Source organism: Denticeps clupeoides, chromosome 16, assembly GCF_900700375.1.
Source record: "Denticeps clupeoides chromosome 16, fDenClu1.1, whole genome shotgun sequence".
Lineage (NCBI taxonomy): Eukaryota > Metazoa > Chordata > Actinopteri > Clupeiformes > Denticipitidae > Denticeps > Denticeps clupeoides.
In genome coordinates, this window is record NC_041722.1 from 1,237,219 (window position 1) to 1,264,762 (window position 27,544).

A 27,544-nucleotide genomic window follows, 5' to 3' on the forward strand; every position below is an offset into this window, starting at 1 on the left:
CAACTTTCAGACAAATTCACCTGGGTGACTGAGAATATTCACAGACAGATTAAGAACAGTTATTTTGATTCATCTCTGAATCCATGAACCACTGAATTACAAGTCACGTGTTATAAAAATATGGTGTGTGTGTGTGTGTGTGCGAATAGGCAGCAGTAGCAGCTTTGTTTTTCCTGCACTGGCAGATTAGTGTCATGACGCCGAGGACAGTAACCGGGCTCCAGAGCAGCCGCAGCCGCAGCAGCAGCACTGTTGATGGCGTGTTGATGACGTGTGTGGGATGAGGGGGTGACAGCGACACCATGGAGCTCCGGTCCACCTGAGAAGCGAAGCTTACCTGAGCTGTAGATATGCACTGGACGTCCGGCAACTCCAGCGAGGACACGACGCCGTCCGCCGCCCTCCGGTACAACATCGCCGCGCTCGTCTTCGGGACCCTGCTGATCGTCGTTATCATATGCGGGAATGTGCTTGTGTGCCTTAGCGTTTACTCGGAAAAAGCTTTAAAAAACGACAACCAACTACTTCATCGTGAGTCTGGCGGTGTCGGACCTGATGCTGGCGATGCTGGTTCTGCCGCTGTACGTTTACGCGGAGGTCAGTGTTTATGTTCTTTTTTTTGCGTGTGTGTCCATTTAAGCTGAGTGTAACAGTAAAACGTCGACTTCCAGTCACCTGACCCTGAATTAACCCAGTTCTATAGTGATTAGGGAAACTGGCTGCTGCCTCTCTAATTTGGCTAAATCTACATTTGAACTTTTGCATGTCAGATAGTTTGAGAATGAAAATGTTTTAAACTTTTTTTAAAAAGTGATTTTGTAAACGTTTTTCTTTTTAAAATCTTGTCTGTCTACTGAAATTTCATTTCAAAATATGTTTCATTCAAAATTAACCTTCTTGCTGGTATAAAACTATTTAACTAATATTAGTATGAATGACTGTTTTGTGAATTGGTTTTAGTGACACTATTCCTGCATTATTCAGTATAACCCGTAATGTACATTATATGTGTAAGACACGTCTGAGGCATGTTAGAGGCCTTGATGAGCATGCATTGCGGATGTCAGTCTTGTGTGTACTGTGTGTTTATTGTTTATTCTCTCTCTCCACTTTGTGCAGTTCCAGGGTGGAGTGTGGTCTTTCAACATGCTAGTTTGTGATGGACTCATGACTATGGATGTCATGCTCTGCACCGCCTCCATATTCAATCTGTGTGCCATTAGCATTGACAGGTTTGACTTTTAACACATTTTACAAACACACTTGTATTTTATAGCATTCACACTTATGTATTACATTATTACACTTTATTGCCAAAAGTAATGGGACACCTTCTTTCAAATAATTGGAATTCCTATCATGTTCATTGCCACATGGGTAGGCATATAGGCATGCACACCAACAAAGAGGGTCTCAGCGAATTCCAGCATGGTGCCATGGTAGTATGCAGTTTTGGGAAGATTACTTTAGAAATGTAATTTGTTACAGTTACAAATAACTTTATTTAAAATGTAATAGTGTCACTGTTGAAATAGTTTGTAGTGTAGTAGTGTAACTATTTTATATTAATAAATGGATGTAACATAACTTGATTACTTTTCTAAACAATTAATGAATATTCTTATCTATTAACCATTTTGGCATTGTGTAACATGGCAGTGTTTACATAACAGCAGTACTAAATCTTGACTACTGCCAAATACCTTTCAATTCATGAATTGACATCATTATAATCGATCAATTTAATGAAATTAAGTTAATGTAATAACAAGAGCTTAAACAGCACTGAGTAATGTGAGGAACTTTATGGTTGGTCAGGGCCCTCCACCCTTCCTCTCCTCCATCCAAGTAAACCAGCCTTAGTTCATAGTTTACCAAAAAGTGATATAGAAATACGTGCAAATATGTACAGGTGAAAAAACAGATGTTACAAAATATATCAAACACAAAAAGTGCGAAAAACTACAGAAAACAAAAGACAATAGAGTTTTTTATTATTATGAAATACTAGAATAAGCACATATTTTTTTCAGTCTGAATACATTGTTTCTAAAAAAAATAAAGTATGAAAATCAAACAGTTACTCAGTGCTTGAGTAGTCTTATCACTACATACTTTTGTACTCTCTTTTGTACAATTACTTAAGTAATTGATTGAAAAAATACTTTTTACTTGCACTTCAGTATTTAACATTTTTGGCCACTCTGCATGTAACAAGTGGGACTAACAAGTGAGAAGATGGAGAGGGAGCTTGCCAGCTCTAAAATGTTCTAATTGGGGAATGAAACACCACATGAGGATAGCATGACTGTGGAAGATGGGGCCAGGCGGTAAGGTGCAGAAACTGGCTGCATATCTGGTAAGACAGACGGAACAGTGAGAGGCAAGAGCCAATGTTGGATTGGCACTAATGAAAGTTTGGGCTATGATGTCAAATGCTGCATAGGAAGTGGGTAACGGCAGTTGGGTAGCACTGGTTTGTGAGCTGGTAAGCTCTGACCATGATGTCGAATGCTACAGTCATGGCCAAAAGTTTTGAGAATTATACAAATACAGGTTTTCACAAAGTTTGGTGCTTCAGTGTTTTTAGATCTTTTTGTCAGTTGTTTCTGTGGTGTACTTTCAAGACCTCTGCAATTCACCCTGACATGCTGTCAATCAACTTCTGGGACAAATCATGACTGATGGCAACCCATTCCTTCACAATAAGTCTTTGGAGTTTATCAGAATATTTTGGTTCTTGGTTTGTCCACTCATCCTTCATGCTGGAAGAGGCATTGTTCTTCACCAAACTGTTCTTGGATGGTTGGAGAAGTTGCTTCTTTGTTACCCTTCTTGACACCATGACATCCTCCAAAAGTCTTCGCCTCAATGTGCTTGTAAATGCACTCACACCTGCCTGCTGCCTTCCCTGAGCAAGCTCTGCACTGGTTGCACCCCAAACCCACAGCTAAATCATCCTGGTCCTAATGCTTGCTGGGCTTTCTTGGCCACACTGAAGCCTTCTTCACAATACTTGTCCTCTCTCCTTGAAGTTTTTGGTGATCCAATAAATGGTCTATTCATGTGCAATCTTAGCAGCAGCAATTTCCTTGCCTGTGAAGCCCTTTTTATGCAATGCAATGATGACTGCATGTGTTTCCTTGCAGGTAACAATGGTTAACAGAGGAAGAACAATGATTTTCCAGCATCACCCTCTTTGTAAAGGATCCAGTCTTGTAAAGCATCTACTCTCACTTGTTTTAAAAAGAGGATCACTGAAATTATCTCAGCAGGTCCTTTTTGTGGCAGGGCTGAATTGCAGTAAAAATTGTTTTCATTTTCATGGCAAAGAGGGACTTTGCAATTCATACATGACCATGTACATCTTGTCTTATCTTATCTGATCACTCTTCACAACATTCTGGAGTATATGTAAATCACCATAACAAAAACAGAAACAGTATTTGTGTCATTCTCAAATGCGTGCACCAGCTGTGGGATCTTGTGGAGAAAGTCAACCCTGCGAACCCCATCACCTGTTCCTTGTCTTCACTTGATTCCTACTTGTCTTCTGCCTCCAGTTTTCCCATGGGCTGCCATGGGCTGCCATCTGTCACCATCTGAGTCTGTGGAATGCAGTAATAGCTCTGTGTTGAATCTGATGTATAGTGTTGCTGGCTCAGTGGAGAGGTTGTACCCGTGATTCTGTCTGCCCAGCTTTGAACTATCCCAGAAGGCGAGAGAAGAGAGTCATCAGACTTTAGACCCTTGGTTTGTTCTTGTCGGCGGTGCCCCTTTTATTGATTGTTAATTCCATCATGCCATCATGACAATAAACACAAAGTAAATGGCACAGTGGACAAACATAAACAGAAAGAACACTCTAGATGAGGTCTGCATTGAATGGAAACAATGCATGAAAAAACACATATGTACACAAGTAACAAGTCACAAGATAATCAGGGAGCTTGGAAGGGATCTATAGGGGATTTTCTAATTTTGGAATTAGACACCACTTGAAGATAATCAGGGTTAACAAGACACAACAAAGATATGGCACTATCTGATGGGCCACGGGCACTAGGATGTTACAATGGAAGGGAATAAGCTTTTCCATTTTTTTTTTTTAATCAGAAAAACGGCAACACTACTTCCTGGTTGTGGCAAACAGGAAGTGTTGATGACATAATTGCTGTGAATGCAATTCATGCACACTTTGATTGGCCACCCTTGTCCTTGTCCTGCCTCTATCCGCCTCATTAGTAATTCTGTATCATGGCTGAATTTCGGAAAGAGATTTCAGATAAAGTATTAGGGGACCACTAAGATATATATCAACAACAACTATATTATACTACATGATTACATAGTTCCAATTGCATGTGTTAAATGAGATGGCACAACATTGGAGTTTGTATAAACAGCATTCTGTTTTCACGTTTAACACACAGGGTGAGCACTGAGTAGCATTCAGTTCCATTCCACTTGCACAGAGAAAATTTGTTTTAGACAATTTAGAAATCCTTATCTTAAACACAAAATTGTAATTGTATTGGTTTGAAGTTATTTTTATGTTATTTGATTCTGGGAGTATATAGCCTTTATTTACTTGTTGAAACGTGTTGGGAAATAGATATTTCTATGAGATGTCTACAACATAATATTCAAGCTAAACTGGTGCGCAGTAGATCACAGAATGGTCACATGTATGAAGTACAAATTTTTTGGATTGACAGGTTCATAGCTGTGTCTGTGCCACTCAATTACAACCGGAAGCACGTGGACCATCGTCAGCTGGTACTCCTGTCGGCCACCTGGCTTATGGCTGTGGCAGTGGCTTCCCCCATCCTTTTTGGTATCAATAATGTCCCACAGCGGAACCTGTCACAGTGCAAGTTGGAAGATGACAACTACGTTCTATACTCGTCGTTCTGTTCATTCTTCATCCCTTGCCCCATCATGCTCCTGCTCTACTGTGAAATGTTCCGGGGCCTCAGGCGCTGGGAGGAGACCCGCAAGGCTAAATTGCGGAGCAGTATTCAGGCATGTCGGAAGATCCAGCAGGCAGCAGCTGCCACTGCTCTCCCACCAGTTGCTTCCATACACCCACCTCTGCCCAGAGTCATTGAGCAGGACCTCGCTCAGGCCAGGCTGGGGGAGCTAGATGACTTCACCCGACCAGACTGCCCCATCCCTCCTGAATACAGAGAGTGTGCCATTCAGACAGTGTCCTACTCAAACCTGGCACATGGCGAGGTTCTTCATCATAAGAAGGGAGCCAAAATAAATGGAAGGGAGCGTAAAGCCATGAGGGTGTTGCCGATTGTTGTAGGTAAGCAGAATGCAATATCCTCTCAATGAGGATATTGCATTTAAATGCAATATCCTCATTTACTCACACCACATCTAATGGTTTGCTGCACCAAACTTCTTTTGGAGTGCTAGAATTTACAGACTTTCTGCATATTAAGATGTTCAGCAATGTGAGGAATATTTTTCACTGGTCACCAGCATCATCTCTCAAATTAATTATTTGTAGGGATGAAGTCATTTTCTCTGTGCCAGCCCTGGAGAGTTAAAATTATATATTTTTACATCTCATATATCTCATTAAGAAAATATCCCTACATACTTCATTTTACTACTACAGCTCAGCCTGTATTATGAATAGATTAGAATGGTTCCTTAATAGCAATGCATTTAGTTGATATGCATTTAGAACATAATCAACTGTTGATTATGTTTGTAGGTGACAGTCCCCTGGTCTCGATATTGAACCAAAAAACAGAACACAAGAGCAGAGCATTTAACACAACACACGAAAGAACTAATTAATGGCTAAGTATAGTCTTAATCCAGAAATCCAATTATTCCTTAAGTCTCAGAGCTGTGTCCTGATCTTGGCCTTTCATATAGTACAACAAAGCATGTACAACCCTTTTTATTATTCCTTGTTTATGTAATACTATTCTTTCTTTCTGACTTATTAATCAAACTGTCACTGTAACAGAAACCTCATAATCATCAGAAGATGTTTCTTTCTATGAAATTGTTACAAACCAGGTTATAAACCTGTGAGGCTTATTTAAAATCCTTGACTCAATAGTAAAACTTATATACACACACACACACACACACACACACACATTTATGTCCTTACCCTTTTCTTATCATGTTAATACCTGTTAGACATGTTATTTCTATATATTCATGTGTGTGTGTGTGGGTGTACACAGTGGTTACAGGAAGTATGTAGACCCCTTTCACTCTTTGTTATATTGCAGCCATTTGCTAAAATCATTTAAGTTATTTTTTTCCCTCATTAATTTACACCCCATATTGACAGAAAAACACAGAATTGTTGAAATTTTTGCAGATTTATTAAGAAAGAAAAACTGAAATATCACATGGTCCTAAGTATTCAGACCCTATTTAGTAGAAGACAACTTTCGATCTAATACAGCCATAGAGTCTTTTTGGGAAAGATGCAACAAGTTTTTCACACATGGATTTGGGGATCTTCTGCCATTCCTCCTTGCAGATCCTCTCCAGTTCTGGCAGGTTGGATGGTAAACATTGGTGGACAGACATTTTTAGGTCTCTGCAGAGATTTTAAGTCAGGGCTCAGATCTGTGCCTTGCCAGAATTCTGTCTCTGTCCGTTGTCTCTCAGTGTCACCACAGTTTCTGTAGTGGAGAAAATGTGCATTTTGAAAGAATACCTATATTTTAGTTTGTTTTTGCTACCAAGCCAAAAATGCAGACAAATTATCAGTTAGTTTTCAAAAATCTGTCCGTATCTTGGAATCTTTTTCATTTTGCCATGCAAAATGCACAGATTCTGGAGTTTCAGCGAGGTGTGTATTTTACACGTGCTGCATTAACAGGTCAAAAAGTGATTTAGGTGTTTTCAAATGTGTAGACCACATATACCATCTAATAATTTCTTCTTATATTATACAATTCAAATCGTTATACAATATGATGATTACCCAAAATAATTGTGTGTGTGTGTGTATATATATAAATATACTGGTGAGCAGTGAGCAGCCACGACAGGTGCCTGGGGAGCAGTGTGTAGGGATGGTGCTCTGCTCACTGGCACCTCAGTTGCACCTTGGCGGCTCGAGATTCGAACCTGCAAGCTTCTGATTATGGGACCGCTTCTTTAACCACTAGGCCACCACTGCCCCAAGACCCACAATGCAGCACACGTGCTCTCAACCAAATGCTGAGCATATGACCAATTACACAGCATACATTACTGCCTACATAAGAGTCTGACCCATCACTGTTTACATGTGAAATTTGTTTCTAAAAAAGTATTTTCTTCAAGTCTGCTTCTGTGTGCTTTAGCTCTGTGAATAGCATTTTTTTCTTGAAGGAGCTCATATTGTCATGTTCTATCCTCTAGTGGCAACAATAGGTTAACTTTATGCCTCTGGAATCTATATATAGTATTTAGACAAAAGCATTGTCCATAATGTGTCATTGTATTCAAATACATAGACTTTAATATGTAGTTGTCTATATTAGTTATTCCACACCAAACTCATCCGACCATGTATTTCCTGCCCCCTTTTTTTGCAGTTATACTGAATTAGAAAAGGTCCTTCACCAAACTTCCAAAAAGTTGGAAGCAGGGTATTTCTGAGCTCATTTTGATTCAAAAGGAATATTTCAAAAGCATAGCTAGGTGCATAATTTTATAGACCTGTGGCAATTAGTCTGTTTACCACACTTGAAGTCAGTAATGAAGAGGTGTGTCCCAAGATGTGTGTTCATAATTTGACTACCAGACTTTTTTCCTGCATTTTGGTGAGCAGGTTCCATTGACAAAGGCTGAGGCTTTTTTGTTGTATGGTAAAACTACTGTCTATGGTAAAGTACTTTTTTTATGTGGTCATAAGTAATTTATGGTACCACAGAAACATACAGAAAATCCACTACATAGATTCAGCAGTTAATTTCTAAATGATATGGTTATAATTGTGTGTTTTTGAAAGTGAAGTGATGTGCCACCAGACAAATGAATGTGGGCTGACCACATCCAGCAGGCAGCTCTAGCAAAGTAGGCCTGGTGCAAGTAGATAAAAAAAAATATTAGGATGTGGCGAGATACACCAGAGACGAAGATGTTTTATTCAACACATGGTCAATCAACCTAAAATATTCTACTTTACCTGCCATTGCATTACATCTATCTGATGTGCTGGTGCTGCATCAAACTATTGTTTTTCAAACCTTGACAGCAACCATATGTAGGTAAACTCTCCATCCACATTTTTAATTATAGCATATACACACATGCAAAGAATGAATCCAGTAGACAGGATGGATCAGTTACTGACACCACAGAAATAAAATTACTGGACAAAAATACTAGCATTCACTGTGTGATACCATACATCAGGGTGTGCGCCATAGTAGCACGTCCACCCTATTAATTTTATTGTAACATTGACAACAACATTATGTTGTTGTGATGTACATTTCTATGGGCAAATAACCATAAATCACAATATAACCATGACCAAAGCGAACAGCATACAGAAAATCAACTAGATAAATTCAGCAGTTAACTTCTAAATTATATGGTTATAATAGTGTTTTTGAAAGTTAAGTGATTGTCATTTTGATTCACAGCAACCACAGCACACTGCTTACCAAGGAATTTAATCCATGACCTTGGTAAGCAGTGGACAGTCATTACAGGGAACGGTGTGTGGGAATGCTCAGTGGCACCTCAGTGGCACCTTGGTGGGACGGGATTAGGACCGCAACCTTCTGATTACAGGGAATTTTCCCATCTGGAGAACTGCAATAAAGAATGTCAATTGAATTAATGCAAGTTTTATTTAGCATGCGCATGGGGGGGGACTCGCAAGAAGAATTCCCCCCCGTAAGTAAGTTCACAAGCATATTTATACCGCTGTGGGTAATGAAAGGTAGGAAAGCAGAATCACGCCAGCTTCGTCATAGGCACCTGGGCAAGGACACCAGAATCTGTTTTGTGTACAGTTTTCTGATTCTTCCATGACCAAGTGTGAAACACATGGAGTGTCCACATTTCTTCCCTCTACACTCCCCCCTTTTGATCATTTTAATGATCACCACAATAGGCACAAAAATGTATATGACCTAAACGAAAGATGAGGAGTACATAATTACATAAGTACATAATAATAATACAAAAAAAATCAAAGAATAACAATGATAATAATAAAAAAATATTATAAGGCAAGCAGGAAAATAATGGAAAAACAAACAATTAAAAACAAAGCAATCGAGATATAGAATTATATGTATGCATCGTTCTCATCCGAAGAGGAGTCAGATTCAAGCAGAATTGATCACTAGGGGTCATCATTGTCATCAGGGGTCTGGGGTCTGTTGGGGTTCCGTTGGAAATAGAGAAGGTGGGGAACTTTTTGAACTGCGATATCAATAATCCTGATTAACAATGCTCTAAGACAGGCGATGCACAGCATCCACAGAGAATTAAAACAAAGAGGAATACAGCAAGGGGGACGGCTAGATTTTATTATTTCCCAAACATATTTTAGTGCTCTTTCAATTTAGCACTGAGGGTTTTGAGGTCATCCCAAGGGGAGCCGTGTTGTTGGGGATACAGGAGCAGCATCAAATTCCACTTTTCTCTGGTAATAACATATCAACAGCGATGCATTTCTGGAAGTTGTTCATGTACAGCTTCAAATCCATCCCTTGTCAAGTTTGATAATTGCTGCATATTGTAATTGATGCTAGTTAGGAGTTATTTAAAAAAAAAATTATTTAAAGCCTGCAGCTACTAGATAGACTCCTCTGGGAATACCTATGGCATCTATGTAAGTTGGATCAGGGGAATCAAAAGAAAAAAATGATCTTTCAACTAAACTAGAGTGAACATGGGAAAAAGAAACCGGGACTTCCAATGCGGCTACAACACAACTAAATACAGGCAATGTAAATGGATGCACAATACACAATGCATAATACCAACATGGATCAAACCATGTAAAATTGTTATGAGCTACTTCAGCATTCAAAAGGGAAATACCAAGAAGAGCAAGGTTATCTTGAGTCATAAGACAGGTAAAATTCAGTTCAGGTGGAGTGGGAACCACCTTCAACAATGGCAAGGTTCCAAACATACAAAGCAAACAGATTTCACAGTGTCACCGGTAGCTTCTGCAAGTAATAACCAGTTATTAGTGTGGCCAGATATTCCTGTGATCAAATCAAAATAGTCATCAGTGGTTAGGTTAGAGACAACACTAACACCAAGGGAGACAGATGTGGGGCTCCAAGTGGGCTTGCTAGCGACATTCACGGGTTCCTGGCATAAAAAAATAGAAAACAGGGCATCAGTACCGCTACAGTCCATAAGTAAAACAACCAACAGTCATTGTAAAGGGCGTCAGTTGATGGGACATGTCGGACGGGAACAGAAAATGTGCAGTTGATCATTAGTCATATACCAAGGGTAGACTGCATAGTCAATTGCTCTATGTCCCTAGGAGGACAAGCCAGTTAGTGGTACTGAAATGGTGGATGAAGAGTTAATGGGAAAACACACATGTATGAGAGACCTGTAAGCATGATTAATATGGCATTGGTAAGCACAAGTTGGCACTTCGGAAGTTCACTTCCTTTGTGAGAGGAGGGGAAACAGAAGAGGTTATTGAGCTCAAGGAGGGGTTAGAGTTGGTGGGGACAGAGGTGGGGCTGGCTGTTGACTGGTTGAAGTGTTCATGCCTCAGAAGGATGATAATGATGATGCTGATGAGGAGCCTCTCAGGGACCAGCCATATATGCTAAAAGGGTGCCAGGGGCGAGGTTGATCCACGATGAGCTGGGTAGGTAGCTTGGCATGCTACATGTTGCAGTACGGACAAAGGTTTCCTTACTGATCTTGCTCGGGTTTGCTGTCTACTCGGGTTGGAGGGCCTTCTGGTGGCGCTGGAACCCTCTTACAGTGGGACACGTGGATCCACGTGGCGCTGTCTGTGATCTTGACTGCTGTGTCGGTTGTCAGCAGGATCTGGAAGGGTCCCATTACTTAAGTTGCCCCCCCCCCCAATAAATAGATAAACAAATAAATAAAATAATGCATGTAAAATAAGATACAGGACGCAGCGAATCACCATGTGGTTGTAGGAGAACAGAGGTCACACGGCCATATTTTTGGAGGTCTCGGTCAAGCCTAATGTGGGTGGGTATTGCATGGCCTGTTTAAAGCTAAGAGGGCCTTCTCTACATCAGGGTTCCACAGTACCTGAGAAGACATTGATTTAGAATCAGTGAGGGGGTTACAGGCTTGCTGAACTTGGAAAATCTTGGAACAAACATTCTACAGTAGGAACAAAAGCCAATAAAATGACAACAACTGTTTTACAGTAATGGCTGAGAGGTGTTTGGATGACAGGTCCTTGTCTTTTTCACTAATAATGTGACCTAGAAATGTAACTGTCACAAGGCAAATTCAGTGACGCACTTGCAGACATACTGTGGGCGGGGGGACAAGCCACCATACCGGGAGAGAACACTGGACGAGGAGGACCTCCCCAGCAAAATCTTATAAACCGTTTGGTCTGTGAGGGAGAGACTGGCGGGGAGTGAGGACAGGGAGGAAGCAGTGTACGCGCTGCAGCGCAGTGGGGAGTGAGTTCGGGATCTGTGGGAAGTACCGGGGCAGAGGAGAACCGGAAGACGGCGGTTTTCAGGATGGTCCAGGAGCGTGGACTGGATGGGAGGACATCTTGGGTGGCAAGAAGGTAGGGGAGCATGGATTCACGTCTTAACAGAAGGATCAGGCAGGCTCAAAGACAGGGACAGGCAGAAGTTGTGGTTCCATTGTGGTTTCAGGGGGGGTCAGGTAATTCTCGAAGTCGGGGGCAGGCGAAGGTTGTATTTCATGGGTCGAAGTATTTGGGGCATAGGTAAGTGAGCTAATTCAAAGAAGAAATGAAAGCGCTTTCATTTCCTCTTCCGGGTCGTTGTCTCCATGGCTGGTCTGGCGCTCTCTGGTGGGTTGGAGGTGTGTTGGCCTAGGCCCGGCCCCTGAAGGGCCCGGCAGCTTTGGATGGCGGCCATGGAAATCCAGGAGTAAGGCTGGATCAAGGATATCCTGCCGGGGAACCCAGAAAAGCACCTGTGGATGGATGAAGTAAATATGAAAGTGAAGTGATTGTCACATGTGATACACAGCAACACAGCACATGGTGCACACAGTACGTAGACCCGTCTACGTACATCCAGGAGGCGACGGGACGTGTAGGCTAGAGATCTGTCAATGCGCCGTGGAGACGGTGGCAGAGACGGGGGGGGTGGGAAACGTGGAAGACCGGACTGACGCGTAGATCGCGAGGAATGGCCACCTGATACGCCACAGGATTGATGCGACGGGTGGTGCGGAAGGGGCCAACGAAGTTTTTGGGGACTGGACGGCATGGGTAGGCCTCGGGTGGAGACCCAAACTCTGTCCCCGGGTGGTATAGCAAGGCCGGTTGGCGGCGTTGGTCAGCCTGTCGCTTCATACAAGCAGTTGTGCGGTTGAGGACTCGGTGGACTTGGGACCAGATCCGCCAAGGTGCCACTGAGGTGCCACTGAGCAAAGCACCATCCCCACACACTGCTCCCCGGGCACCTGTCATGGCTGCCCACTGCTCATTCAGGGTGATGGGATAAATGCAGAGGACAAATTTCACTGTGTGCACCGTGTGCTATGCTGCTGTGTATCACATGTGACAATCACTTCACTTTTTTTTTTTTTGGTTGATCCTCTCAGTCTGGCCGTTGGATTGGGGGTGGTACCCGGACGACAAGTTGACTGACACCCGAAGTTGTCTCCAGAAGTGGCGCCAGAATCGGGCAATGAAATGGGGATCAGACCCCGCAATGTCTCCCCGTGTGTCCTCGAACTCCAGAGGTGACAGGATAAAAAAACACAGTGGTCGGCCGAGGAGACTGCAGCAAATTAACACATCCACCTTATTTCCCTTAGAAAGCATAAGATGTCTAGCAGTTTCATCAGCTCAGAACTGACAGAAACCAGTGGAACCCAGGTATACCCATGTACTGTTCAGAAGAGTCTGATGAGAAGTGCTCCAAAAAGCCAACATGAAAACAAGACCCAGTAACTCTATTGTGCACAAAAATATAGGACATGGGGTACCATTGATCACCAGGAGGAACAGGAATTGTAAAATTATTTATTCCTGCTTAACACCTGACTTCACATTGAAATTTTGTTAGAGTTCTTCTAGGTGCATGACTCTGCATGAGGTTCTTAATCAGTTGATCTGGGCCTCTGCAGTTGAAAATGTCTCTGTCTCTGTCCTATTTGCCATTTTTTGCCTAATGCTCTGGTAAATCCATCTGTCCTTTTGCTCAGGGGCAGTGGTTGACTAGCGGTTAAGGAAGCGGCCCCGTAATCAGAAGGTTGCCGGTTCAAATCCCAATCCGTGAAGGTGCCACTGAGCAAAGCACCATCCTCACGCACTGCTCCCCGAGCGCCGGTCATGGCTGCCCACTGCTCACTCAGGGTGATGGGTTAAATGCAGAGGACAGATTTCACTGTGTGCACCATGTGCTGTGCTGCTGTGTATCACATGTGACAATCACTTCACTTTCATATTTACTTCATCCATCCACAGGTGCTTTTCTCTTCTGCTGGACACCATTCTTCATGGTACACACCACAAGAGCAATATGTGAGTCATGTGACATCTCTCCACACTTAATGAGCTCCGTCACATGGCTGGGCTATGTAAACAGCGCCATTAACCCGGTCATCTATACTGTATTCAATACAGAATTCCGCAGGTTCTTCCACAAATTCCTTCATGCCTGCTGTTGATGGAAAACATTCTGAATTGGCATTTTGAAGAATAGTAAGTTCTGCAGACATTAAAATGAGCTAAAAGGCCTAAAGAATTCCTAGTTACAGTTTTGTGTCACCCAAAACTATTCAATATTTTACATACAGTCATTGTGTATAACATATATGTTATTTACATGTCATTTTTTTGTCAGAAGAGTAGATTCAAGCGAATATGTCATTGAACCTCCAAAAAAGTTGGCATACTGTGTAAAAAACAAAAGCTTATAAACCTGTATTTGGTCACAATAGAACACAGATAACATATCAATATGTGCAGCAACATGTCTCAAAAAAGTGGGGATGGGACCATGTTTATCCCCTCTTCAGCTCAAAAATATCTAGGAAATGAGGAGGAAAGTTGTCCTATTCTTGCCTGAAATAGTATCTGCTCAACAGTACCAGGTTTTCTTTAGTAGTATCTTTCATTTTATGATGCACTAAAAACCAAGGTTATCCCTGAAAAAGATGCCATCAAAAAGTTAATGCTAAATTGTCACTCTCCTATTTTTTTCCAGAGAATGCGGTGTCCATCATTTCTAAACTGAAGGGCCTGAAGATCATGGTCATCTATTATTTTACACATTGATGACAATCTGCACTCTCTAAGATTCCCAATCATGTGGTCAATTAACCTATTTAGTAATCTATTAACCTATTCAGCCTTTTTTGAGATGTGTTTCTGCCTACAAATTCTAAATGATCTATGAAGTGTTTATATGATGTGTTTGTATGTTCTTTTGAGAATTGGTGTTGTAAATGTATTGCTTTGTTCCTTTCTATTTTACAGTTTGACAGCAAAATGAGTGCCTATTTTCTCATCCACGTTTTATGTGGATCCAACATGTTAATCAAACAGAAACATTGTTGATAGTCAACAAAATCTTCTTAACTGCTATATTCATTTAATATAAGCAGTTCTCCTTTTCAGTGTACAATGTTTATGCAGCATTGTCAAAGTAGTGGCATATATAGTAGTCAAATTAAATACGTAAATCAATTGTATATCATGTATTTATTTCAGTCAGCCATTTTGTACAAAATATGCTTTTAATTTAGATAAAAACAAGTAGAGACAATAAACACAAAATAAGACAGAACTTTCACAATTGGCTGCAGCTGGAGATGTACATGGCACCAATCTGCTTGACATCAGGGCTCCAGCCATGGAACAGGTGTGGTTAATTACGTAGACATGGCTGGAGCCTTATTTCTGAGCAACCGATCCAGGCTGTGACATTTCATGTGGACCGTATGACTGAATTGCTTAGTTGTTTACAGTTCTGTCATACGCCACACACCTGCAGGTTTGTTAATGTTCTCCCCTTTGTTTTCTCATGTTTTTGGCCCTCATGCCGGTTTGGTTTTGGTGTTAATAAATCATTGTTTGCAGTATGTCCTGCCTCTGCGCTTCATTTGCCCATCAGCTCGTGGACATGACTGAATTTTGCAGCCTCCAAAAGAAGCGCAGAAGTAAAAGGCAGAGGAGAAGCCAGTTGTGATGAGTGCGGGCGGCAGCAGGGAGTGCTGGAGGAGCAATTTTAGTTAAGTGTCTTGCTCAGGGACACAATGGTAGTAAGTGGGTGGTTTCTTTCCGGTGATATGAGGGTTAAGGTCGCCAGCCAGCAACTGTGCTGCCAGGACTGTCTTCTGGGGAATCCATCTCTCCAGCTCCAGTCACGGACACATCTACCATCTGTCCGGACATTCCCCAGCAGAACGGCAGCCGCTGGGACCGCCTCCCTGCGCGGTGCAGGAAGGGGTGCTGGTCACACTGGTACCAGGGATGTGCAGCGATAGTGGGTGCGCTAAATGTTCACCGGAAGCCAGCAGGGACGTGCGGCATGGGGCAGGGAGGGACGCAAGAAGCGTCAGAGGGAACGTGCGGAGACAGGGCCCGCAAGTACCCGGAAGGTTCAGCCCTGACTTTTGTGCAGTGTTGGGAAGGTTACTTTTAAAATGTATTCCACTACAGATTACAGAATACATGCCCCAAAATGTAGTTTGTAATGTATTCCATTAAGTTACTCATAGTGAGTAACATATTCTGAATACTTTGGATTACTTGATATATTGTCATGCTTTTTACAACTATATGAATGTAGCAATCACAGATAATAAAAAAGACCTGTTAAAAAGATCATTAACCATTTCCTTATTTATAAAGCTGAAAAGGGGAAGAGTATTAGACAAACATAATATATGCCATTGAAAAGTATTTACTGTTATGGTCACAAAAAAGGTAATATATTAACAGTTCTCAAAAATTTTAAATATACTTTTTTTTGGCATTTACTGTCAATATTATTCTTCCACAAATAATTTCAAAATACTAAAGATCCTTCAATACAAATCAGATATTTTAAACTTGATGTGACAATGACAAAATGCACTTTATAATAATCATATTTATCCCAGATGCACACAAGCAGGGATAGCCTGCAAATAAAGGATTTAGAAAAAAAAAGTCTACCAGCCAATTCTGTCAGTATTGTCAGTGCAAACCTAAGAAAGAAAAATAATAAATTAAAAACAGTAGAACCATAGTTATATTACACTAGAGCTTTCAAATGGTTATAAACATAAACATGAATAAAAAATCAACATGAATGTTACTTGACATAGACTGCCTTCCATAGCCACATTTGAGTGTATGAGGCAGATTTGTTAAATACAGACCGCTAAAATGTAACATGGAATTAATTTTGAATACTTATTGCTGTATTCTCTTAGACAGCAACCTTGTGTACAAAACTATGCAACTACACTGGACAAAAGCAGTTTCGCATGGCATATTGTGCCAACTTCTATCATAGTGCTGAACAAACTTGAATGGAATTTAACCCTTATTCCATCTTCAGGAATTTTTAATTTGTATTTGGCAATCAATCTTTGAAATTTTATTTTTAACCATTTTTTAAGGCAACCTTCTGAATACAGGACCGCTAGGCCACCACTGCCAGGACCTGCTGGATCATTTCAGTGATATTCTTGTTAACACTAGTGAGAGTGTTGATGAACACAAGACCATTCTGTAATGCTGATTGAAATAGAATAGTACACTGGATGCCTTAAAAAGAGGGTGATTTTTGAAATCTTCTGTTAAGCATTTCAATTAGCCTTTTCCTGATTAGGACAAAAAAGGTAATATATTAACAATTCTCAAAAATTTTAAATATACTTTTTTTGGCATTTACTGTCAATATTATTCTTCCACTTTCGGGGAAACACGTGCAGTCATTGCGTTGCATAAAAAGGGCATCACACGCAAGGATGTTGCTGCTATTAAAATTGCACCTAAATCAACCATTTATCGGCTCATCAAAAAATTTAAGGAGAGATGTTGCGCGGTTCACATAAGTATTGTGAAGAAGTCATCAGCGTCCAAGAAAGTCCAGCAAGCGCAAGGACCATCTTTTGAAGATGATTCAGCAATGGCAGCAAACAAGTGTTAGTGCATCTGCAGTTGCAGTTTGGAGGATGACCCAGTCCTTGACAACAAGAAGTGACTCATATTGTGAAAAAGTACAGGGATTGGACTACTGAGGACTGGGGTAAAGTCTTTTTCCCCTTTCTGATTGTTTGGGGCATCTGGAAAAATGGTTGTCTGGAGAAGAAAAGGTGATTTCTACCATCAGTCCTGTCTTAGGCCAAAGGTAAAGTATCCTGAGACCATTCATGTGTGAGGCGGCTAATAATAATTGGGTCTCAGGTGTGTATACCCCAGTACACTATACCTTCACATCAACTGCAACTAGACCTCTGCAGGACGCAGCACTGGCGGGTGGCCAAAGGGTCACGCCTTTCGTGATTCTGGCTGCACCTCCTGAAGAGGTCCCGGAAAGCCCGGAGAGGGAACCAGAAGACCCTCTCTTTTCTCTGTGTTTGTGTGTGTGCATTTGTGTTGTGTCCATATGTCACCACCAATTCCCCTCTTTGTGTCCACCAGATTGTGACCAAGCAGTGGAGCAGAACCCTCGAAATGAAGTTCCTGACTCGACTGCGCCGGTCCAGGGCGAGGTGGACCAAATATACCCCTTTGTGGGTGGGGAAGCTACCAGGGCTGGCCAGGCATGGACCTCGGTCCACCTCTAGAGGAACAAAGCGTCACAGAGCCCACTAGGAGGCATGAGGATCCAGCGTGGACAGGCAGGAAGAGGGCCTGCTTGTCTCAGTGGATGCAGAAGGGGCTGAACCAGGGATGTGCAGCGACAGGGCTGCATGTGCCCAGAATGCACAAACCTGGGGTTTCAGTAAACGGTCGTTGGAGGGTCCAGGACAGCCTCCCTACGCGGTGCAGAGAGGGGAGCTGGCCACACTCCCAGCAAGGCCATGGCAGAGGAGAACCATTTATTCAATGAAAACTGCAATGATTGCAGAATTTTCAGATATTCTCACATATCCTATTTCATATATTTATATATATTAATATATTATTATAGAATATATCAACATTACCATGTACAATTCACAATATATGAATACACACACAATATATTGTCACATAATATATTGAGAAATATATTTTTGTTGCATATGGGTCACTGCCAGCGTTGATCTTGCACCCAGGGGACCGAGTGTGTGTCTCCACCCGGTGCTTCTCATGCCCTCCAACGGCAAGAAGCTAGGACCCCGGTATGTATGGCCCTTTAACATGGTCTGCAGGGTTAACCCTGTAGCCTACCAAGTGTCCTTCCCCAGAACCATTCGCTTAAGTCCTGTCTTTCACATCTCCCTCCACCACAAGGCACAATGTTACCCACGCTACTATCAACCTATATCAGGAGAGATAACAGCACACTTAAGAAGGAGACATGAGCCTCTGAGCCTTTTGCTGGTTTGCTGGAAGGGGCTCCTGAATGCATTTGTGTGTACAATAAACTTTTTTGTATCGTTACGTTTTGTCTCACCATTGTTTATCCATAAAGGGACATACCAAACATTTTACCTGACACAGCTCACATGCTCTTTAAATAGTTTTCCTTTAGTCAAGAAATGGAAGTGGAACCTTCCCAGCTACACTACAGGATTCAGAGACACCACTATACTGGTATTTATTACATTTGTTTTTAGATTACTTTCATTTCAGTTTTTTTCATATATTGTGTAATGCAAGATTTTCACAATGTGAATGGTTCATTTCATGTTGTCTAGAACGTACATAATCTACCTAGACATTGTCCAAAAAGGAAATGGATCCCAGGGGTATATTAATTGTTCCACAGCACAACACCACACATGACACATGACACATATATATTCCTAGCTTCAATGAAGACACATACCCAGGGCTCTCAAGCTTCTCACATTGAGTGTGACACTGTGCCATTATGGATGCATGTCCAATGCAAGGCCTATTTAACTCCTTTCTCATATCACTCTGGAGACCGATTCATTCAAAAGGGTAAAACTGAAAACAATACAAACAATCCAATCAAAGGAAGATCTGAGCAACATAAAATACACTTACAAATTGTATAATTTCTGTACAGCACTTAAAACATGACTGCTTATATAAATTTGTTATATTAACTTTAAAAGTTAGATTAACTTTTAGTACATAACGGCGATGCAACCTTAAATGATGTATGCAGTATTCTTCTACTAGAAAGGTCACTGTGAAGTGCGCGTGTTCTGTCACTTCCTTTGACTGACTGCTTGTAACTTCCATTCAATAAAGTTTTATAAAAAAAAACGTCTTGAGGATGCAATACCCAATGCGGACACTAGATGACACTATAAAAAACAAATACAATAATGAAATAAATGACAAGGGATTTCACTACAACAACGATTCCCAACTTTTAGTCATAACAGAACATTCCCCGCCCGGCGTGAACAAACGCCATTAGTAAATATTGGGGACAACAAATAACCAATCATAAAGGAACCAAAAGAACAATCTCGGAATTAGGTCTAGTAAATACCTTTGTACTACCTGATTTGGTCATTTTAATTTCTACTGTACGTATTTTACCATCTTTACTTAACACTTAAGTTATGAGTCCAAGAGGCCGGTCATTTCTTGGCTCTTGAGTGCAACAACACTTGGTAAATCCACATTAGGCTGCATGGATTACCACTTGCGTTGTGGCTGGAGAGTAGGAAGGAACTCCTTCCTTCACCTGTCAAGCATGAGTTTGACAGATGCTGGACCTGGCGCCACTGGTGTCTGTTGAGATCCAGCATTGCACAGTTACCAGCTGGGGCCTGAAGAGGGGTTACCTTTTGAGTCAGAAGAGTAGCCGGGGCCAAGATGAAAGGGTCACTTGGGTCTGATGAAACTGGGACGAGAGGTCTAGAGTTTATAATAGCTGCCACCTCTGCCATAAAGGTAACAAGAACTTGTACGATGGGGCATCGCAGAGCCATGACATTTCTGTGCCTTTGTTGTGCATGGAGATTGAACACCTCCGTTTTGCATGCCTTTTGTCGAACGGCATTGCAGTTGCCGGCCCTCCCCCGAGCCAAACGTGTGAGGTGTCGGCCCCAAGACGGGAGGCACCGGGGGCGTGACGTCAGAAAGAACAGGTTCTGATTTGTCTGTGACAGCTTCCTGTAGGCCAGGTGTATATAGGTCAGGTGTACTCTTTCTTTTCATCTTGGTTTTCTCTGTAACATTGGTATGAATATTTACTTACAATATTCATATGTAACTGCAATAATAATTTACTGGTGTTAATAATTTACTGGTGCCATGCCTCTTTTCGCCAGGTAACATCAAGTTGGAGTGGTTTGAATACAGTGCTTTTGTGTGTAGAGAGAGAGTTTTTTGCTCTGTTCTCTCCCCACTTTTTACAAACTTAATGATTCAGTTTAGTGGTCTTGAGCTGGAAAAACATAGAATCCAATATTCTCTGGGCTAGTCCAATTATTCTTTCCCATGACCTGCCAAAGTGAGAAGCATGAGGTGGGTTGTCCATGTGCATCTTTGTTCATTTAGTTAAGTCTGTACAGATGTGTCGTCCAAGTTTGAGGGAATTTTCAGTTCTTTAGATGCACTGACAAAATTGGTACCTCGATTGGAGCAGGTCCTCTTATGGCCATAAACCATTTTAATGGCCTAAAAAAGCTGGAGGTGTCGAGTGAATCTATGACCTCGATGTGAACTGCTCTAATACTCAAGCATGTGAATATGACAGCCCACCTTTTGTTTAGGATGACAAATTCAAATCAAATTCAAATTTTAGTTGTCACATACATAGTCATACACGGTATGATATGCAGTGCAATGCTTTAGCATCTGCCACTGACCACGGTATTGCAAATATTGCAAGTATACAATGAACCAATATGCAAATATTGCAAACATAACCAAATATTACACTTTTATGCTTTTAACACAAAACATAAAATGTGTGTAACAGGTAGAGTGAATGGGTGCAAATGAGTGAAGTCAAAGTATATAGTGAAAAGTAAAAAAAAATAAAAAATTCTGGGGGGGGATTGAGTCCAGAGTGATTGAAAGTGAAATGAGCCATAGAACTATGAAGTTCTATGGCTCAGAACACAGCCCTGGGGGGCTCCAGTGCTGAGAGTGTGGTCTCCCAGTTAGGAAGTTGGATTGTTGAGATCTCGAATAGCCTGCGGGAGGAAGCTCCTCCTCATTCTCTCTATGTTGGACTTCCCTGATCGCAGCAGAAAGAACAGTCCATTGTTGGGGTGGCTGAGGTCCTTCACTATCTTCCTGGCCCTGGTCTAGCACCGCTTGCTGTAGGTTCATTGAAGGTCAGGGAGCTTGGTACAGATGATGCGTTCAGCTGATCAAACCACCCTCTGTAGCGCTCACCTGTCCTGCATGGGGCTGTTCGCGAACCAGGTTGAGATGTTTCCCATCAGGATCATACCAGATTTCCAATCTCCTCCAGGTAGGCCGTCTCGTCATTGTCAGAGATCAGGCTCACCACGACAGTGTCATCAGCAAATTTAATGATGGTGGTGGAGTTTGTAGTGGCTGCACAGTCCTGGGTGTACAGAGAGTACAGCAGGGGGGCTCAGAACACAGCCCTGGGGGGCTCCAGCGCAGAGAGTGATGGTGGCTGAGACATGTCCGCCCATCCTTACTGCCTGTGGTCTCCCAGTTAGGAAGTTGGAGATTCACTGACAGAGAGATGAGCTGATTCCTAGGTGCTCCAGCTTGGTGGTGAGTGTGGAAGGGATTATCGTGTTAAATGCTGAACTATAGTCAATGAAAAGCATCTTAACATAATTTCGTTTCCTATTGTCCAGGTGGGAGAGTGTTGTGTGGAGGAGATGAGAGATGGCGTTGTCTGTACATCGATTGGGACAGTAGGCAAAGTGTGGTGGGTTGAGTGTGTCCGGTAATGAAGAAAAGTCTCTGACCAGCCGTTCGAAGATCTTCATTACTACTGAGGTGAGGGCTACAGGGCAGTAGTCGTTGAGGGAGGCATAATTGGGTTTCTTTGGGACTGGGACAAAGATGGATTCCTTGAAGCATGTGGGGATCACCGACTGAGATAGAAAGAGGTTGAATATCTCTGTAAACACAGAGATAAACGTTTCCTCTTGTGTGTCAGGAAGACACAAACCACTGACCAAACACATCTAAGCCCACATTTGTGTCTGTTGTGAGATGGTCTGAAGGGAGGTTTGACATTTTTTGAGTGCCAAGAGGGGCACAAAGTCTTTTGCAGGTTACACAATTAAGTATTACTGTACTTGACTCTTTCCACCCACTATCCACCATCCTACAGAGCGAACGGTTCCTTCTGTAAGGAGGTGACATTGGTGTTGAGACTGCTATGGTGATGGCCAAGAACTATAAGAGGGTTATTTTCATCTTGGCTTAAGTGCGAGTCACTAATGTGACCCTAAGGAGTCCATTTTCATCCGGATAGGGGTCTAGGTTTTTGAGAGGACTAGTTTTGGGTAGTCTCTTATATCACTGTACACTCTTGATTTCTTCAGCATACACTTCCTGTTGTACTGCTTGAATGATAGTGCTTTGACCTTGGTTGAACTCATCCACAGTGGGTCCTGTCTCACACTAGTGCCAACCACAACAGGTATTAGTTTTGCTTGGTGGTGATTTAAAGTTGTGGATGACATGCAGTAGTCGTGAAAGTGCGCGTAAGAGAGACTTCCAGGTGGAAAACTTGGTGAATCTGTCAGAGACAAGTTGTTTTGATGAGGCTGTAGTTTTGTGTGTGGTTACTTAAGGTCTCACATCTGAGTCTATGATAGGTTCTAGAAGGTCATAAGAGTCTGTAGAAACCCTTTGATCCCAAAGTGAGTCTCGACAGATGCTTAGTTTCTTTTACTTGATTCAAAGTTCTTGAAAACCCATCCAGTCTTTGTTTCTTTACAGCACTGTGAAAATTACATTAAAATACACAGAAACATACACATAACCATACATTTTACACATATATAAGAATTATAAATACACATCATGAAAATAAAAATACCTCACTGCACTCACCAAGGAATGCAAACATACAATTAATTCCTCTGTTATCCTACAAGTGGCCAAGACCATCTTAATACACATGCAGCTCAAACTGGGCCACAAACTAATCTAGTGAACAACAGAACATGGCACAGCTCACAGACCAATCAATACCTGCTGGCCACATTAATCAAACTCCTCCACCTCTACAAACCACAGCACCACCCACAGGACAAGACACAAGACCACATGGACACACACACACCATCACAAATACATAAACAATCCACATTATAGAAAATACATAAATAAATATAATTATAAATAAATTAATATTATTGTTGTATAAAGAAAAATGTTAAAACCATAAACAGACATTTGTGGCCCTTTATGGAGTCATTTAGAGGACTTTGGTAAAAAGTCAGGGCCACTAAGCCAGTTACTAAGGGGCAGCTGGTATGCAGGAACAGAACGAGTAGCATGATCTGTGGGATTCTGACAACGCTATTGCTTACATAGACATAAAATCTTCTACTCTCGTTGTAGATATAACTGAGGACTACTTTATTGTCCATGTAGAATGTAGTGTAGTCTAGTTCAATGTCTGGGTGATATTGGGTGGTAGTAGCCTAGTAAGTAACACACTCGACTATGAACCAGAAGACCCAGGTTCAAATCCCACTTACTACCATTGTGTCCCTGAGCAAGACACTTAACCCTAAGTTGCTCCAGGGGGACTGTCCCTGCAACAACTGACTGTAAGTCGCTGGCCACTAAGCCAGTTATACGGGCATCTGATAAATGCTGTAAATGTAAATTTCTAGTTCTGCTGAGATCAGATCTGCTAGCTCTGCTGCTAACACATCTTGGTATAGTCTGATTTGGGCGTGGAGTTAGCTTTTCTTTTCCCATAACAAAGCCTACTTGACAGTCTCCTGCAGCATCTGTTAATCTTAAATAGGCTACTGCAGCTATAGCCTTAGTTGATGCATCCGAAAGAAACACACAACTCCTTTTTTGTGGCTGTTGAGGGAGATATGCTTGTATACACTCTGGGAATGGTCAGGTTAGACAGTTCTGTGATTCCTTTCAGAGGCTCTAGGACTTTTCCATTTCTAGGATCAATGGAGTATCCCAGTGTCTGTTCTCAACTGTGAGTTCACGCAGAATAGACTTTCCTTGAATGGTGACTGATGCCAGAAAATGAACGGTCTTGTCTCGTCTGACACTTAAAAGGTGAAGCAGTCTTTCTCCAGGTCCCAAAAAATTCCCAGGCTAGTGGGTGGTAGTAGCCTAGTGGGTAACACACTCACCTGTGAACCAGAAGACCCAGATTCAAATCCCACTTACTACCATTGTGTCCCTGAGCAAGACACTTAACCCTAAGTTGCTCCAGGTAAGTCGCTCCGGATAAGGGCTTCTGATAAATGCTGTAAATGTAAATGTAAACACCTAAAAGTGGCAAATACCAACATTCCTCTCCAACCTTTAATGGAGTGCCAATCTCAGTGTGTTTGTTTTTGAACATTTTGTCCATGAAAGTTATAAAATGTTCCTTCATTTCCTCTCTCTTTTTGAAGTTGCGTACTAGAAACATTAGTTTCAGGGCCTGTGATCTCTTGTTAGGGAGCATTTGGTGTGGCGATTTGAACGGTAAGGGAGCTGTCAAGCACTTATCTGTGTCCTTTGTTAGTCCCTCCTCCATTATTTTTAAGAAGGCCTTGTCTTGGATGGAAGGTGAAATGGAATTGTCGTGTTTAGTTTAAACACACTACATCCTAAATTATCGGGTTTGCAGATGCTGTCCAAAAGCCAGGTGCTGAAGTCGAATGGGACTTGTATTTAACAATGTTTCTCTTTTATGTTAAAAACATTGGAGCAAGGCTCAAACATGGTTGGACGGCTCCTTTCAGGACATCATCCAAACATTATTACTATGCGTGTAGGGAGCATTGTTGGGGCCACTTATCTGTTTATGAACTTTGTGAACTCTAATAATATCCCGTCCAAGAAGCATTAGTATAGGGGAGTCAGAGTCCAGGTCAGATGATGTGTGATGCCTAGCTGCACTGGATGTAGTTATCTCCTCTCTGTCATTTGGGATATGCATTCAATAAGGCTAGGCGGTGGGATATGGACCTGTAGCTCTCCTTCCCATTGTTACTTTAGTACCTTTACACGTCTTAAGTGAGTAAGGAGAACTAGGGTCACGATCATTAAAAAGTAATAAAGATTTTAGGGCATGATCTACCTGCTTCATATGCGCTGCAGACCTGAGTGCATTTTGAAGTAATCTCTTCTAGTTCAATGGAGTCGAGCTCCCCGCCATGCCCTGCCTCAGGTTTCTTTAACCACGGTGCTGGTCCTGGGTGGAGGTGCGGCGCAGTGCTTCTCATCACTGCAATCGGAGCACCGTACTTCGTTCTTAGCCATGTGCGTAGATGAGTCACAACATTTGAAGCAGATCTTACTCTCTTTTAAGAGCCCTTTCCTATCCTCCAGTGTTTTCATTCCAAATGTCCTGCACTTTAAGAGAGGATGGATTTTTTTATGAATCAGACAAAGCTTGTCACCTTCTGCAGCTTTGTTTTGACGTCTGTGTATGTCTGAGCTAGAGTGGGAGACAACATCAGTTTTAAGCACTTAAATCTCCTTTTGTCTGTTAGCTCTCAAAGGTGCTTTATCTGGTTTGGGTACATCAGAAGATGAGTTAAAGCTAGGGTCATTTCTAGAATTAGCTTCCTGAGTTCCATGACAGGCGCCCAGGGAGCATTGTGTGGGGATAGTGCTTGGCTCAGTGGTACCTTGGCTGATTATGGGTCTGTTTCCTTACCCGCTAGGCCAACCACGTCCAAGTATGGGGCCTTCAGGTAAAAAAGTTTGGGAACCATTGGTTTATTTATTACAGCAGTATTTGGGATTATTTGGCACCTTCAGTATTCATTTCAATGGTTTTTAATAATGTGTCTTCTTTTTGTCTTTATGTTTTTGTTTGAGTTAAATATGTTTCTTGCATTGCATTTTAAGTAGTTTGAAGGGCCAGGGTACATTGGTAGATGAGGGCGATGGGTAATGGAGACAGGTGATCCTAGGAGACTCAAACCTTACTGACCCGGGACGTCACACTGCTGACAGAGCTACTAGAGTTGCAGCTGATATCCAAAACCAGTTCAAAGAGTTCTTTCTCACAGTTCTTTCTCTACTTCTATTCAGATATTGTTTTCTATTGCTTTCTAATCAATTAAGCAACACAATAAAACATGCTGAAATACACACATAATGTTTGTAGACTAGATAAGACTACAGTAAGACAAAACTTTGACTGCATAAGCTGTTTTATTTCTTTCATCAGTGTCTTTGCATCATGTTCTGGGAGCTGCTGAAGAAAACATGTCAGGTAGTTGCCAAATGCAGTATATTTGTTTTGTGCAGCCTGTGTTTCCTGTTGCATTTCTGACAACCTCTGAAGGACAGCAGCATCAACAGCATGAAGCTCCTATGACCCCTCTTTCTTTTTGGCTTTTCTTGGAAAGTTAGGATCTGACAAGCTTGATGAAGAAGCAGAATCAATTGGCGGTGGTGATGCTGACTGCAGCAGTGTTCGGTCTTGTAGGTTGATCAACATCTTCATCGGGTGTCTGGAAGCATAAAACAACTGTTCTAGTAGACCTTGATAGGCTTGTCAAAAACCAGTGCAAGGCAATCAATACTGAGTATTTAGTAGACAGAGGGTCACAGCTGGGAGCAGATCCTTCTCATATATAGCTCTGCAGTCATATAGAGCTCTGCAGTTGTGTTAATCCTCCCAGTCAGGGACACAGTCTCAGTGTTTAAATCTAACCTGAAAACACTTGTTTTCTCCGGCCTTCTGTTAAAGTCCCAGTCACCCTGTTAAGCACAGTGTTAAATTCACCTTAGTTAGGCTGTCCTAGTTAGGGAACCTATAAATTGCTTCTGTTTGTCTCACCGAGACACCGAATTAAACCTACCTACTACTGGCAGACTCCAGTGAAGAGGCCAGCAGATAAATCCTGGTTCCTGGCAATTGCTAAACAAGGTTTTAGACTAGTTTTGCGAGACCTGCACTCAACAGTCAAGATGTCATGTTTGAGGACATGCTGATTGAGCAAGACCACAATTATCCTCATTTATATGATGTGATAGTTATAGCAGTCTAGCATGCATGCAATGATACAGTACATAATGTTTTTAGCATAAAAAATTTTACATATTAAAAAACACCCTATAAATTCCAGGGAAATACGTTTCTGT

The 27,544-nt window shown here is 41.8% G+C and overlaps 2 protein-coding genes across 4 annotated transcripts in view; one reads left to right on the forward strand and one right to left on the reverse strand.

Annotated features, from left to right (window-relative positions):
• Positions 1–168: 168 nt before the first annotated feature.
• On the forward strand, positions 169–15,258 carry drd4b (dopamine receptor D4b). The gene is given in 5 exon segments (XM_028957132.1): positions 169–506; positions 508–597; positions 1,120–1,232; positions 4,719–5,314; positions 13,640–15,258. Coding segments are annotated over 5 exon segments (1,158 nt in total). The 5' UTR covers positions 169–350; the 3' UTR covers positions 13,843–15,258.
• Positions 11,962–27,544, reverse strand: part of sirt3 (sirtuin 3) — a 32,089-nt gene continuing 16,506 nt past the window's right edge. For all 3 annotated transcript variants that reach the window (XM_028957135.1, XM_028957134.1, XM_028957133.1), the window contains one exon: positions 11,962–12,135. In XM_028957135.1, coding sequence (XP_028812968.1) covers positions 12,101–12,135 — 35 coding nt within the window. In that variant the 3' untranslated portion in view covers positions 11,962–12,100. The remainder of the gene's footprint in view (positions 12,136–27,544) is intronic.